Source organism: Orbicella faveolata, unplaced genomic scaffold, assembly GCF_042242905.1.
Source record: "Orbicella faveolata isolate gen_17 unplaced genomic scaffold, um_ofav_v1 contig_24, whole genome shotgun sequence".
NCBI classification, from domain to species: domain Eukaryota; kingdom Metazoa; phylum Cnidaria; class Anthozoa; order Scleractinia; family Merulinidae; genus Orbicella; species Orbicella faveolata.
In genome coordinates this window covers 7,582,557-7,599,406 of record NW_028301552.1, presented here as the reverse complement: position 1 = coordinate 7,599,406, position 16,850 = coordinate 7,582,557, and the positions used below count along the sequence as shown (strand labels likewise).

The following is a 16,850-nucleotide window of genomic DNA, read 5'->3' as shown; positions in this document are numbered from 1 at the left end:
TGAGGAAGACTGTTGTAGGCAGTCGAAATATAGGTGTGCTACGAAATTGTGTGGTTTCTTTTCATTTGTGATAGTATATATGAGTTCATGGAGATCGTTTATGTGTGGCTAGTGTTTGTGAAGATTTATATATATATATATATATATATATATATATATATATATATATATATATATATATATATTCTATTTCCTTGTGGTGAATGGTATATTCATTAAATGTAGTTCAGGACTTCAGGAGTGATTCATCGTTTTATTGCTACAGACCTGTTTCGTATGGTCAACAAGTGACCACACTCATCAGGCAACATCAACGAATGACCGGTTAATTTAAATGCTGGCGGTTAAATACAAATTCAAATAGTTGCTATATATATATATATATAGATGTATTAAATTTGTCATTTTGTTATTTTCGATTTTTATCTGCACGTGCGAATTTTGAACGAGCTTTTAGCTCATAAGACGATACGTGGGTAAATAAATGATTGATTGATTGGTTGATTGATTGAAGTTAATTGTTGTAGCTAATTGTTGCATATTATATTCTTTATTCTCTTGAAACGTTCATTAAGTTATCCAAGGCTTTAGGATCAAAGATAAGCTACTATGGAATAAGAAAACTACTGATAGTACTCAGCCCCTTCATGAACTGCTTCCACCTTACAGATCAAGGAGCCTTAGGAAAAGGGGACACCCTTGCATCCTACCACGTGTCACAACTGAGCATCATAAACGCTGTTTTGTGATCAGGATGCCTTTTCAATTTTATTTAATTGCTATTCATACATTTGTAATTAGTTTTTCATAGCCGTTGGTTATATGAAATTGTAAGTCGAGACCTATGACTCTGGGCATGTTTCTTTTGGGATTTGCTATTTATTAATAAAGAATTCTTACTATTCGTCTACGTATTCGATACACTTCCACGCTACGTTTATTTCTAGATCTCTCAAAGAAGACATCAGCAGGTCACGAAGATTTTAGGATCCGCTCCTCTCCCTTGCTGACATCCTGTCACGTTTGTACCTCAGCTTGTATGACAAGACTGCAATTAACCAATTAATGTGACTACAACAGAATATGTTAGGATATATACCTTGAACATTGTGACTTGTTATATCTTAGCCCTGTCTGATCCTCACTCTCTCCGCCTGCCCCCCCCCCCCCCCGCCCCCCGTCCCCCCAAAAAGTGTGCAAAGGTTGTTGCTTATAATGGTCACTGCGCTTAGCTACACTTAGCTAGTTCACAGGCATGCCACTGAAAGAAACACTGAATATACCAACTAGACAGAATAAGCTGAAACATGCATCCCAAATGGCGAGAGACGGACCATTTGGGTATTTACAAGCATGACCGAGGAACTCCAGCTTAGCTTCCAGAGAGGGACTTGAACCCGCGACCTCCGGATTTCAGGTCCGTCGCCCTCATCACTCGACCACGCTGCCTCCTCGACTTGTAATTTTTTCACGCTAATTGGCAAATATACTGCATGAAAACGGAAGCCAATTTATGTAAAATGCAAACGGAGAGCTTTAAAACCATAGGCTATTTGATATTTTTGGCATTTTTAAAGCTCCTGAAAATAAAAAGTGGGTGAAATAAAATGTTTAATGTTGAATAAAAACCTTTATGGGCGTTTCATTACTTTGAGTTTTTCATTATTTTATGAAAAGTCATATCTAGCATAGCTTTATAAATCTAATAAGGCCCGGCTTCGTTCAAAATATTATTACTTTATTATCACTGCACTAAAATGTAACCCATGGCTTTGATGTGTTTGTGGCCATTATCTGGTGAGTGTGTTGCCTCGTTTCCACACGTATTGGAGTCATCATGGGCTCCTCCTGTACCAAACCCGATTCTGGAATCACAGGTGTTGCAGTCGTTTTCCTGGTTACTAATGTAACCAATTCTCGCTTTAGTATATGAAGTCCCAGTACTCCTTGCGTTGAAGCCTTCTGTGTTACAGTTGAGCTGCAAAGATGCCTCTGAACCAATCAGCGTCTTCCACGTGTTACGACTCACTGAGGTGGCGCGGTATTGTCCATCAGCGATCAGTGAGTACAGAGAGTTGGCCTGCTTGTTGATGACAATGAAGTTGATCTGTTGGCCGATCTTCATACCAAGACAGATCTTGGAGAAGGATGTGTTCCAGTAGGTTGGTAACTTGGTCTCTTGTGAGTCAAACCCAGTCTCCCCTCCAGGAAGGTTGTATTCATTCTTATCGCTCCAGTAGCCCGAGTCGTAGTGAAAAGTGTTCTAAAAAGAATGAAAAAACATATTTTCGAAGACTTTTCTAAAATTATCCAGAAGATAATCAATGTATATTTTTGTCAGTACTGACTTTTCATTCCGCCTGATACGTTTTGGTTGAAAAAGGTCTGCATACGAGCCATGTGGCCCATTAGGCCAGCGTTTGTCCCCTGTTGTAGTGACTAGTGCTATTTGTTACTTCCCCTGGATGGGATGCTAGTCCATCACAGGGTTATCCCCCATTTATACACTTGAGTGGAGAAAAGCACCATGACAGTGCAGTGTCTCGCCCAAGAACACAACCCAATGTCCCCGGCCAGGGCTTGAACCCTGACCGCACGATCCCAAAGTCGAATGCAATTACCATGAGGCCACCTTGCCTCTCCATAAGCCTGAGCTATGGTTATATAGTATTTTAATATCAGATTGAGCTAGTGACGTAAAGATACAATACTGACAAATTCGTTGATATGTCCAATGTTTTCAAGATAAAACTAACCAAACACTCAGTGGTTGTGGCCTTGGATTCAGATTTCGCTGAAAAACAGGCGTCTCAATATCGATGTTATTGCTTAGGCCGGTAAAGCTATTTGCTTTCTTAAGCTAACCTCCAGTTAGCGAGGTTGTTCCCAGGCAGCGTTGAGCGGATTACACTTCATCGTCGAAATGTAACTAGTTTTGTATTATTTCGCTGCACTATTGGCTTAAAAAGACCCCGCCCCACTTTGCCATCCAATCAGAAGTAAAAACCCAAAACCAATCGTGACGTTTGACGCCTTTATTTTGATTGAAAACTCAGTGGAAAATCTCAATTTTTGAAACCACCATTCTGCGCTATACAACAGCTGATCAGTAAATACCATACCTTGTTGCCGTCCATCTTCATGACCGGGGTCCATGCTCCATTGCCACATCCAAAGTCTCCCATGTGACACAGAACGGTAACTGCTTTTGAGTTAAACCGGAGCAAAACCAGCTGACTGGCGTTCCTGCTGTTGGATATTAAAAATCTGTGAGAACCGGAGATGGTACTGTTATTGTAATGGATTGTTAGTTTTATAGTGCACATTTCTACGAGGCGTAGATTGCATTCATCTTGACATGATGCCATCATATGCATGTGACCGCGCGACATTGGAGGTGATGAATTGTGGAAGCCATAATTCACGCTTCCAAATGATTTATATAGATTATTAGTATAAATCTATTAGCGTTCTATCAAGAATTCCGTTCTCTGATTGGCTACGCTACTCACCATCTATTCTGTTGTAGATAGTGAGAAGCGTGCTAGTGTGCGCTATTTAACAAAGTCACGGCCGCGTCTTGGCGTTTTCAAAGTGTCTGTGAACAGGATTTATATAAAGTTTTGAACGACTGGTAGATTTATACTAAAACAATTTCTCGATTCCTATGCGTGATAGTTGACGAGGGCGTAACCCTCGTCAACTATCACGCGATAGAAATCTCGAGCTCATAGTCTAATTGTTTAATAGAAACGATAACTACAGCGAAATAACCAGTTGTTTTATGAAATCAATCACACTTAAACCGGCGACAAATCAGCAACCATTTTAAATTTCTTTTGTTGGCTAATTACGCCCAGTCCACACTACGCCAGAGAAATTTGAAAACGAAGATTTATTTCTACGGTTAGGCTAACCGTCTCCTCTAATGCGGAGAAACTGTCCACCGTGAGCGAGGCCGGAGGAATTCAAAAACGACGGCTTTGCGTTTTAGCGTAGACAATAAACATTTTGAAAACGAAGCTTTTCGGAAACGATAACAAAATGCGCCGTTGTGATAAGTTTGAATTTACGTTAATTCCTTTTTTACTACATTTCAAGTGTTTCAGGCCCCGTCCACACTGCGCGCCGGAGAAATTTAAAACGCAGCTTTACTTCTTCCGTTAGGCTTTATGGGCTACCTTTCACACTAATCCGCCACGAAAACGAAGCTTTTCAAAACCGCTCCTCAAACCGGAGCAATTTGAAAACGCCGGCTTTGCGTTTTAGGGTGGACAGAAAACATGTGGAAAATTGAGCCTAACGAAAACGATGGCAACACGATAATCGTGCGATTTGCTTGCCCGCGTCTTCCTCAAACACATATCAAAATGACGGACGAAATGGTGCGTTTTCCATTTTTTTTTTTTTCGGGGTAATATGGACGGAAAACATTTGTTGTGTTTTCCGAGTGAAAACGCCGTTTTTCAATTTCTCCGGCGTAGTGTGGACGGGCTTCAAATACTTCAAGAAAAATTTCATCAAAGCAACTATAAAGCGAAGAAACAAACCAAAAAAAAATCGTAAAAGATTCGATGTGGATTTTAAATTCTGTTCGCGCAGCCGTGTTTATTTTCACAAAGCTTGTTGAGAAATGATGAAGTCATTAAGGCGCTTTCAAAATACAGCATTGCGTGAATTTGGAGATCTGAACGTGCTTCTAATTGATATCATCTGGCGGCTTTTAAAATTTACAGGTTCAACACGGAAACTTCTCCTTCGTGGGTTCACTGACTGAACAATGGCATAATTATAATAAATTATGACGCCGGCAGGTACGCAATTCACAGGCAACTAAACCACTCCGTATCCGAACCACTTCTAGAGATATAGGCTCAAAACTCAAGGAAAAGTTGAAAAGAACCTTTTAGTATGGTTTATTATTATTATTATTATTATTTTTTTTTTTTTTATGTATTATTTGAATTCCGGCCAAGATCGTCTTTAAGATGAACAGGTTTTGCTGTGCACTAATTAAACTGCACTTGTAAACTCTAATTAACTTTCCATCTAAAAGTAGACAAATGAAAGAAACAAAACTTTTAATTATTTAAGACTAATTTCCATTCAAGATTAAATCAACTAACGCATCAAACGCACCACAATTTGAAAACGCAACAATGATTGGTCGTTTTGGATTTGTGTTTAAGGGATATCTTCCCGCGGGGAAATATCATGGTTATCGTAACGTCATCGTTTTCGAAAAGCTCCGCTTTCGAAACGTTTCCAGTCCACACTAAAGCGCAAACCCGACGTTTTCAAATTCCTCCAGTTTGAGGAGCGTTTTCGAAAAGCTCCGTTTTCATGACGGATTAGTGTGCACGGTAGGCCTGACCGTAGTAAACTGTTCACAGCCTCTCTATTTACGCTCTCGAAAGAAAAAGCGAGCGAAGCGAGCGAGAAGCAAGCGGGGGTGGGAGGTATGTGGGGTTTGCGAGCGAAACGAGCTATTTATCTCCGTCCTCACCACCTACCCAGTCATATTCTCCGTTTTGCACTGGCGTCCAGTTCTCTCGCGATTCTATCGGCGCGTTCAATGGTTGAATAAAAAATACGCGAAAATAGAGGGCTGTGAGCAGCCTAAACCGGAGAAATAAAGCTGTGTTTTCAAATTTCCCCGGCTTAGTGTAGACGCTGCCTTAACATGCTGGGGCTCTACTACTGTGTATCATAAATCCATGCTTTCAAAAAGGACTCATCGTAGAAACAAAATAAAATTAAAAAACAGACAACGACAACAAAAAAGACAACAGCGAGGTAATCACTTACTTGCTTAATTCGTACGCTTTATCGCAAGAGCCTGCAACAACTGAAAAAGCGAAAAACATTGCCTCGTCAAGGATGAATATGACAAATTAAAAAATTTAGTCACTTTTACCAGTCTTCCGGGCTAAACTAACTTAAAAATAAATAAAAAAACCGTGAAAATTTTGAAACGCAACATTTCTTGTAATGGCATAGTCAGAATGGAACCAAACTTTTATAGCAAAGTTACGCTGTTCTTCTATGAGGTGACAGTACCGCCTGGTTAGAACACAACTTGGAAAGGCCGCTCAATTGAATAAAAGGGGGATAAGCAAAAACATTATAGTGTTGTTGATTCAATGCACCTTTTTCACAGTATTCTCCGGCGAAGTTGTTTTTGCAATGGCATTTAAACTTGTCGTGTCTGTAGCTCGGCAGACAAGTACCTCCATTTTGACACGGCCAGGACGAACAAGGCGACTGCAGAAAAAAAGACATATTTAGTCTGCCATTGACTGCGAGTTTGTAAATACTGTAGCTGTGTTAATGCTGTCTTATGCTCATTCGCCATCATTATTTCAATCGTGAAGGAAAATCTTCTACATATTAAGGAACTAAAAAAAAAATCTCACCACAATGGAAAAGTGATGTGAACTCTTATTTCCCCCGTAGTCGTTGGGGTTTCTGTATTTATCAGAAGAAAGCAGCTCGCACCAAAGTATTCCGTTAGCTCCTTTGGAGGCGGCCATGTTCACAGAAAAACACAAAGGATTGCTGAGGCATTCAAAGGTGCAATCAAAGATGTCGTACACGGTGAATGTTCCAACTCGAGACACATTCAGATAATGGAACTCCACTTTTATAAACACATGCTGTCGGACAGTTTCTGAAACAGAATAGGCATCCTTGACGAGTAACCCTGCGTTTGAAAAAAAATAGATGTCAAACTGAGAAAGTGAATAGCATTTTTGAACTTTGTTGGTTTACTGGTTTTTAAAATGTAAGACATGATATCTCCCTTGTATGTTTTTAAATAATTTTATCAAGAGCCAAACAATCCGCTTCTAAACCTCTTTCTCGTTGCAGTTATGTTCTCCGACCTATCATTTTTTTTTTTTTTTTAAACGACTTCTGCTTGATGAGTAGGCGAAAAGTTACACTGATGGTGGGCCACTGAACCCAAGACTGTTTGAAGCTTTAAACTTCGAAAATTGGAATACTTAGAATTGGAAATACTTACATCAAGCTAGTTAATCGCCAAAGTAAACCTGTCGTCGCCGAATGCGGCAATGTTTATTTTTTTAGAATAGCGGCATTCTCCATAGTCCCTGACGTGCACAACAAACACACGGTGCACTTGTCAGTCATGATCACTATTATCTGAGATACCGGAGCACGCAGGCGAAAATGCAGTATCAAATATTTACTAAAACATATTTAATGCATTGCGTACGAAATCAATTCTTCACGGATATGAAAGGCCTGCAGCCTTCTACTTTGGTTGCATGGACCAGTGAAGATGACCGAAAGGAAGTCTAAAATCAGTCTAAGAATATAAGGACCAGACAATGTGAGGACTTACCAGAGTAAGCACAACATAACGAGAAAATGATCCCAAGCGAAATATAAAGGATGTAGACCATGATTGCATCTTTCTGCTTGAAGTGAATTGCCGTTAAAGAAGACATCGTCTTCTTGATAGCGGCTGGAGAGTTTTAGCAAGTTTTCCACTCTATTCCGCAGATGTTCTTGTTTCAAGAATAATGTTAATGAAGGTTTTTTAATGGTTCATCACCTTGTGTTGACAGAATTAAACAAAGCAATATTTATATACATAACGCCGCGGTTATGTTTTGGCGAGTAACCGGTGAAAGTCAAATAATTAATAGCCTTAAAATGGCAATTTGGAAAGTTCTCCATAGCGGACGGCTAATGGCTAACTTTTTTTCTCTCCAGGTTGAAATGCTAAAATACCGAAAAAATTATTCTAATTTTACAGATGACATAAAATTTATCTTTAATTTAATATTTTACATTTGAAATTGCAAATGTAATTGCTATGGCAACGTTTGATGCAAAATTTCCCGATACAATGAAAAAGTCAAAACTCACGATCGTAAGTGAAATTTATAACCCATGATATTAAAATGTTGTTAAGTAGTATACTTGTAAAATTGAGAAATACTTTCACTTGCGTTTTGTCAAAATTCAAATAATTTAGAATTTTGTCAAAAAGCGCGTGAAATTATTTCGTAATTTCACTTGTCTTCATTTTCGTATACAACACCCATGAAAATTACATGTAATTACAAAAAATTACATATAATACTCAGGAAACCTACGGATTATTACATACTTTTACCCGACGGTTTTTTGAAAGTTTTAAAGTTACAAATGTTCTAGATCTCTCCTTTTCCTGTAACCATGGTAACCTGTTTAATAACATAACAACATCTAGAAAGAGATTTTCCCTTGATCATAGGTTGCTTTGTTTGTATAAATTGTTTTGACAAAAGTTGTTCTCTGAGTATTTTGGGTACCCGGGTAGTCTTTCGTTCTTCCGTTGCTTTATCGAGAGTAACGTTGTTTCAGTGCGAGGAAAAAAAAAAAACATAGCCGCACGTATTCTTTGTTTGTCCTTGGTAACGCGCCGAAACACTAAACGTGGATCAATTGGCGCTTAATTTAAGCTTAGTCACTAATAAACACTTTTAGCATCACCTGGTGCGCCCAGCTAAGTCGGTTCTATGTTGTTTAATTGTAGAACGAGTTTTCCTCAGAACAGCTGCATCCGTTTTAACAGAATTCCACAAAGAGGTTTGTTGGTTATATATTTTAATGTGGAATAACTTTAAAAAATTCTGAAAAACACATTGATTCCATTTCAAAACTAATGGATCGCTAAGTTTTAAGTTCTGGTCTTATTTACCGCTTCCGCGTAGGATACAGGAGTTTACTATCCGGTGTTAAAATGCTAAACAAAGTGTATGAAAGTTAGACGTTTACATTACTCATGTCAGGTTTCGACATGTTGTCGTTGTGCTATTTCCAGGGAAGATGTTAGGCACTGTGTCGTCAAGTCAAGAAGCCGTAAGGTTTTAACTGATATTACTGTAGAATACCACACAGCGACAAGAGTGAAATCACCAAATAAGCTGGAAATAAATAGAGATTATTTTTTCCTCAAGCATCTGAGCGGGCCTGAATCTTAAATCCTCGAATTTGATTGGCTAATCATACGCAGGTGACCGGTCCAGCTTTTTACGATACGGTCCACGGGCCGGATTTTTTCCCTGGTTCCTTGAATATGATGTTGCGACGTTCATCGTCTAAAAAAGAATGAAAGAAATTAAGAGTGCCTGCCTGTAAAAATCAGACAAGTTCTTAATTTCGCGGCAAGGGTCGAAAATTCGATTTTGCTCATATCCTTATGGTAGATAGACTAGGGCATGGCAAAAACTACTGGATAGTTTTTTTGGCAAAATATCCTTTTATTTCAAAGAAATATGCAAATAACCAAATTCCGTTAAAATCGTCATTTGACGCACCATTTTATTAAGCAAGTTTGAGAGCCTCGCATGCAAAACCACATCATTCTTCCGTCTTTAAAACACTCAAATATTTTTGTGCAATGTTTAAATGTGTACTGGGTTGATTTTAGGGAAAGTTGCGTTGTCGTTTTGGGTGCAAAATAATTAAATTTCGAAGACATGTATTTCATTCACTTAAAAGTACTTCGTGAATATAATTAATTTTCACCATGTGCGAAACCTTCAAATGGATCAAGCTTCTGGTGGTTGAATCGCAGAAGGATGGTCTACAGATTGCTGTAAAAATTTCTTTGGGCAAATGATTGTGAGCGACGCGAGAGCTTTCCAAAGTACGTCAAAAATGCAAACATTTGACCATCCGTCGTCAAATTTCAATTTACGGGTTAGACGTATATTTTAGCATGCGCCACATGACTTGACCTATGTTAAGTTGAAATAGACACAGAGCTGATAATTTCGAAATGTTCTAACCTCATTTGCTGTAAAAGGCAGGTCCAAAGTCGATTTGACGTGTTTTTCTCACCATTCGTCGCACATAAAGCAGAAGTTTGCTTTCGTTTACGTAACGTCCGATGTACATCGCCAACTGTCAACTTATTTAACGGTCGAATATCATAAATCTGTGACCCTCTTCCGACACATATGATCACCACTGCATCTAAGTCAAAAACGGCTAAGTGATTTGTAGATAGTTGCTTGCTTTGCACTACACCAAACTATTACGTTTGATCATCATGGTTTGATGGCTTGAATCCTTGCTTGCAGCGGTTCCTTGGTCGTCACGCAATGCTGTCATCCCATTTTAGGGGGTAGGGGTAGGACAATTTCTATCCTAATACGTAAGGCTTTGTAAGGCTTGGAATCACTGGGAGCATACAATCGTGTTGAGTAGGAAGAGATTGAATTAAGAAATGAAAAGAATGAATAGTTTACCATTGCCCCTGTTGTTATCTTTTACTAGACCACCGCTACCTACATGCCCTGCGTAATACTGTAACGCTAAACTCATACCTGGGTCTTTTCGCGCTATGCAATTATTTTTGTTTATACAGGTAATACAGTGGGCTACTCCCGGGGAAATGGGTGGTGACCGCTTAATGGGACTAGCCGCTCAAATAGAGGTTGGTGCACCTTGAATATTTAATTTTTGACCATCTTTCTGCCCTTATGAACATCACTGCATCTAAGTCTAAAACGGCTGAGTCATTTGTAGAAAGTTGCTTGCTTTACGCCAAAATATTGCGTTTGATCGATTGCTGACCATTGTTGATAAGCGTGTCGGCGCAGCACAATCTTACAGCCGTTATTTAATCTTCACGCAATGCTGTCACGGCATACGCTGCACATTATTATCTATTTTGTATAGAGTACTCTCAGGATAAGTGAAAAAATTTAATCATTGTTCATCTGTTTGTTCATATATATAATAATATGTGTATATTTATATAATCGTGTTCTATAGTGTACGTGGCGTCGGTACAAATCATGTTTGTTGTACGTTCTGAAGTTTCAGACAACAGCTGATAAAGCTAGTGCCTGTACTCACTAGAATTTTAAGAAAATCGCCAAAAACAAATTATAGATCAATGAAGCAAGAACTACCTAAAATAAAAATAGGAAATCACAACGTGTCTAATTCGTGAGAAAAACAGACTAAATTTAATTAGTAATTACGTGAGTAAATAGCCCTGGCCATGCCATTTTATTTGGCCTATTTTGTTTGCTTGGTGGCGAGGCATTGGTATGTAACAGAAAATAGTGGACTGTTGTCAATACAGTCGAAAATTATCGTCAGTAAAATATTGTAAATGAAACACGTATTGACCGGTTACCTCTGCGGCCACCATTTGGTCACTCCTATAAGGGTTTCATTATTGTCCTTACCCCTATTAAGCGGCCACCCAAAATTTAAGAACTTTGTTTTGGAAAGGGCGATGGCAGATAAGAGTCTGAAAGTGAAGTGCATGACGAGTGATAATTCAAACACACGTCTATCATGATTGTCTTGAATTGACTCCATGTTCGCCAAGAAATGTACAGCCCGACAGTGAAAAATTAAATATTCAAGGTACACCAACCTCTATTTAAGCGGCTAGCCCCATTAAGCGGTCACCACCCATTTCCCCGAGGGTAGCCCACTGTATTACATGTATAAACCAAAAATAATTGCATAGCGCGAAAAGACCCAGGTATGAGTTTAGCGTTACAGTATTACGCAGGGCATGTAGGTAGCGGTGGTCTAGTAAAAGATAACAACAGGGGCAATGGTAAACTATTCATTCTTTTCATTTCTTAATTCAATCTCTTCCTACTCAACACGATTGTATGCTCCCAGTGATTCCAAGCCTTACAAAGCCTTACGTATTAGGATAGAAATTGTCCTACCCCTACCCCCTAAAATGGGATGACAGCATTGCGTGACGACCAAGGAACCGTTGCAAGCAAGGATTCAAGCCATCAAACCATGATGATCAAACGTAATAGTTTGGTGTAGTGCAAAGCAAGCAACTATCTACAAATCACTTAGCCGTTTTTGACTTAGATGCAGTGGTGATCATATGTGTCGGAAGAGGGTCACAGATTCATGGTATTCGACCGTTAAATAAGTTGACAGTTGGCGATGTACATCGGACGTTACGTAAACGAAAGCAAACTTCTGCTTTATGTGCGACGAATGGTGAGAAAAACACGTCAAATCGACTTTGGACCTGCCTTTTACAGCAAATGAGGTTAGAACATTTCGAAATTATCAGCTCTGTGTCTATTTCAACTTAACATAGGTCAAGTCATGTGGCGCATGCTAAAATATACGTCTAACCCGTAAATTGAAATTTGACGACGGATGGTCAAATGTTTGCATTTTTGACGTACTTTGGAAAGCTCTCGCGTCGCTCACAATCATTTGCCCAAAGAAATTTTTACAGCAATCTGTAGACCATCCTTCTGCGATTCAACCACCAGAAGCTTGATCCATTTGAAGGTTTCGCACATGGTGAAAATTAATTATATTCACGAAGTACTTTTAAGTGAATGAAATACATGTCTTCGAAATTTAATTATTTTGCACCCAAAACGACAACGCAACTTTCCCTAAAATCAACCCAGTACACATTTAAACATTGCACAAAAATATTTGAGTGTTTTAAAGACGGAAGAATGATGTGGTTTTGCATGCGAGGCTCTCAAACTTGCTTAATAAAATGGTGCGTCAAATGACGATTTTAACGGAATTTGGTTATTTGCATATTTCTTTGAAATAAAAGGATATTTTGCCAAAAAAACTATCCAGTAGTTTTTGTCATGCCCTAGCCTATCTACCATGAAAATATGAGCGAAATCGAATTTTCGACCCTTGCCGAGTTATTTTCCATTTTTATGGACAGGGACTCTTAATAATTAAGTTTTAAAAATTAGTTGCAAACAAAACAGGATAGTCTTTCTGAGTACAATATTGTTCTTCGTTTGAATTATTTGAAATATTGAAACGATTTATTTGAAACGCTGGAAGAGGCGACAATGTAGAAAGTTTCACTAGAGCATATTTCATGTTTTGCCTACGAAATCAATTTAGCAGGAAAAGCCCAGTCGACCCTGTGCTTGAATAGACCAGAAAAATTCAGGCTCTGTAAGACCATCTACTTGAAGACTCACTATAATAAGACAATAAAAAACAAGCTAGGAGAGCATGCTTACCAGAGCAACCACAACATAACGAGAAAATGATTCCAAGTGAAATATAAAGGATTTAAGTGTAGATTGCAAATTTGCGCTTAAACTGAATCGCCTGAAAAGAACCCATCATCTTCTGGAAGATAACTCAAGAGTCTCAGTCCGTTTCAGCAAGTTTCCGCTTTTAATTTGACCGCAGTTGTCCTTGGTTTAAAGATTAGTAAGTGTCATAATTCTAAAGGCTGGTTGGCCAATTTTGCCAGTATTGAATAAAGCGATTGGTTGCTAAGATGCTGCAGCGGGTGTTGACTAAAATTGCTAACTATCAACAGCAATTTGGAACGTTGATATTGACAAACTGGTAAGCACTTCATTGCCTTGTTTGCAACTGGTTCCTTGAACACAATGTCGGGACATTCGTCGTCTTTGAACTACACAAATTAAAACTTTCTATTTAAAAAATGCAAAAAGCCATAGTCTATGTGGATTTCTCTTCTCTGAGTACATTTTTTCTGATAGAGGACTGCATATCAGAATTTTTGTTTATAACTTTATTCTCCAATTTTTACTTTCGTTTCTCCCGCAGCGGGTGGCAATGAAAATTGCTAACTATTAACAGAAATTTGGAATGTTGATATTGACAAATGGGTAAGCACTTGATTGCCTTGTTTGCAACTGGTTCCTTGAACACAATGTCGCCACATTTGTCGTCTTTGAAATACATGAAATACATTAATTAAAACTTATAATTTAAAAAAATGCAAAAAGTATAGACTATGTGGATTTCTCTTCTCTAAGTACATTTTTTTCTGATAGAGTACTGCATATCAGAATTTCTGTTTATAATTTTATTCGCCAATTTTTACTTTCGTTTCTCCCCCAAAATTGTTTGGATTTCAAGGCCTTTACAAGCTGCACGGTGTTCTTCCCGTGTTGTGTTTATGCCAGCATTAAAACTGTAGTTTTCGTCGTTGAATTATTGACTATCTATTAGTCCCACATAACTCAATGGACACATAACATCGAATAGGTTAATATTCAAAGTAAACCTGTCTTCACGGAATGTGGCTATATATATACTTTTTCAGAATAACGGCATACTCCATAGTTCCTGACGTGCACAACACTCGGCGCTCTTGTCGGTCACTATCATCTGAGATATGGGAGCATGCAGATGGCAATGCAGAATCAAACATTTACTAGAGCACATTTAATGCATTGCATACGAAATCATTTCTTCAGGGATATGAAAGGCCTACAGCCTTCTACTTTAGTTGCGTGGACCAGTGAAGATGACCGAAATTCGGGTCGTGTAAAACCATGGAAGACTCAATCAAGACAATAAGTAACAGACAAGGTAAGGACTTACCAGAGCAAGCACAACATAACGAGAAAATGATCGCAAGTGGAATGTAAAGGATGTAGACCGTGACTGCAGATTTAGGTTTGAAGTGAATTTTCGCCGAAGAAGACATCATCTTCTGCAGCTTGAGAGTCTCAGCTAATTTCTGCTTTATTCCGCAGATGTTCTTGTTTCAAAGAATGTTAATGAAAGCTTTTAATGATTCTATACCTTGTATTGACTGAATTAAGCAAAGCAATTGGTATATAAATAACTGTGCTGTAGTCTTTGACGAGCGAGAGGTGAAAATCAACTAATAGATAGCTCTAGAAAAAACCGCAATTTGGAAAGTTGACCTTGACGGACGTTTCACGGTTAACTTTTTTCTCTGCAGGGTGAAATACCAAAAATACAGACCAAATTATTTTAATATGGCTGGTGACATAGAATTAATCCTTAATTTAAAAGTTTACATGTGAAATTACAAAATATAATTTCCATGGCAACGTTTGATGCGAAATTTCTCGATACAATAAACATTCAAAAATCCACGATCTTAAGTGTAATTTATCACCCATGATATTAAAAAAGATTATTAAGTAGTATACTCGTAAAAATTAAGAAATAATTTCACTAGCGCTTTCTCAAAATTACCTCGACTTTAGGTGAGAAAAATTATAAGAATTTTGATAAACGCGCGTCACTCACGTTCATTTCACTCGTCACCAGCCGTAAAATTATGACACTCAGGAATCCTCAATTTTCCGTAACCATGGTTACCTGTACATTCAGAAGGCTGTCTTAATACTCTCAAGTATTGTGACAATCAACAACATCTAGAAAGAAATTTCTCCTCGATCTTCGTTTTCTTTAATTGTTTGCATGAAATGTTTCGACAAAAGTTGTCTGCTAGGTATTTTGGGTACTCCGGTTGTCCTTCGTTGTTTTAACGAGGTTAACGTTATTCAGTGTAAGGGGAGGAAAAAACATGGCCGCACGTATTCTTTATTTGTTCTTCGAATCTCGCCGAAACACTAAGCGGTAAATTGACTCTTAACCACTAATAACCACTTTTAGCATCGTCTGGTACACCCTAAATGGGTTTTACGCTGTTTGTAGGACACGTTTTCCTCTAAACAGCTACATCTGTTTCAACCGAATTCCACAGGGGTTTTAATCTGAGCGGTAGAATAATAAGTGGGATAACTTGAAAAGAATTCTGAAAAACATACCGATTTCATTGCAATACTAAAGACGGATAGCCATTTCATAAATCTGAGGCCCCGTCCACACTTATCCGGATATTTTTGAATCCGCAACTTTTTCTTTCCGGATACAGCTTCCGTCCACACGCATCCGGCGAATTCGGCAGCGAATCAGGATATTTGTGAGTGCACAGTTCGACCCTAAACGAGTGTCAGCTTATAACAGACCTAGATCAATTTCAGTTTATCAGGTTCGGCCGGTAGTCGGCCTCAACATCAGGATTCTGCGACTACTAATCGTTTAGGTACAGGCCAAAAATAATGCACGCGCAAGAAGTGGCGCAAGAAGTTCTTGCGCCGCAAGAAGTAAAAATGTCGTGTTTTTGCGGTTTACCCACAATAACATTCGAAACGCAAGAAGTTGAAAGACTAACCGCAAGAAGCCGCAAGAAGTTGAAAATCTAACCGCAAGAAGCCGCAAGAACTTATGAATCTTACCGCAAGCCGCAAGAAGGCGCAAGAAGTTGTTGCAGATCAAACAGTCTGTTTGTTTATAAGTGCCCCATGTTGGTGGTAGAAATGCTCAGCGTTTGCTCGCAATGTTTTCCATAAGATATGTCACTGCAGTGGGAAGAGATATATTTCCAACAGCTAAGACCAGATCTGGATTTATGTCTGCTTATACTGTGAAAATAATATCGAACGCACTCGCGTGTTCATGACACCTACGGGAAAAAAGCCCTTCGATCACTTGAACAGTCTGCTGGCAGATTATGCGATAATCACAAAACGTCTCCAAATAATGAAGCTCATGAAGAAACAGTCCACGTAGAAAAATCGAACTACGATGTAGTCAGTCTGGGTTCCAACGCTTTTTGCTTCTGAATGCAAAATTCATTATCATTCAGAAGGGTTGACTTCTTCTTGCGGATATGTGAGCGAAGACAACTTTCGTTCAAATCGCACACTGAACCGCAAAGACTGCGTGTGCACTACGATGTTGTAAATTTCTTTAAGAACTTTTCGCAGAGTTAGTATTACAGGCGAAAAGCCCTTGCAGAAAATATATTTTGTGTTTCTAAACAAACGGTAATCAGGGAAACTTGAAAGTCGCCTATGGAAGCGAACTTCGTAAATTCTACCCTGTTTGCAATGCGGTAAAACATTACCTGTATAACTATGGTTGTGATAAACGCATAAATGATCTTCTAAACAGCGAAATCTCATGAGTTTGCCTTATGCATTCCTCTTATTTCGAAGAGAATCCCATTGAACGAAGTCTTTCAAGACAGCATACAC

At 38.7% G+C, this 16,850-nt stretch overlaps 1 protein-coding gene across 2 annotated transcripts; it reads right to left on the bottom strand.

Annotated features, from left to right (window-relative positions):
• Nucleotides 1–1,717: 1,717 nt before the first annotated feature.
• LOC149110191 (putative skeletal organic matrix protein 5) lies at nt 1,718–7,527 on the bottom strand. 2 transcript variants are annotated; one of them, XM_089292048.1, is made up of 6 exons: nt 7,367–7,527; nt 6,417–6,703; nt 6,150–6,264; nt 5,809–5,848; nt 3,123–3,249; nt 1,718–2,263 (listed from the first exon to the last, which is right to left on the bottom strand). In XM_089292048.1, the coding sequence occupies exons 1-6, from the start codon at nt 7,470–7,472 to the stop codon at nt 1,745–1,747; spliced, it is 1,194 nt and encodes a 397-aa protein (XP_089148174.1). In that variant the 5' UTR covers nt 7,473–7,527; the 3' UTR covers nt 1,718–1,744. The 2 variants fall into 2 exon arrangements, with proteins under 2 accessions (XP_089148174.1, XP_089148175.1); XM_089292049.1 differs by lacking the exons at nt 6,417–6,703; nt 7,367–7,527 and having other exon boundaries at nt 6,150–6,282.
• Nucleotides 7,528–16,850: the final 9,323 nt, after the last annotated feature.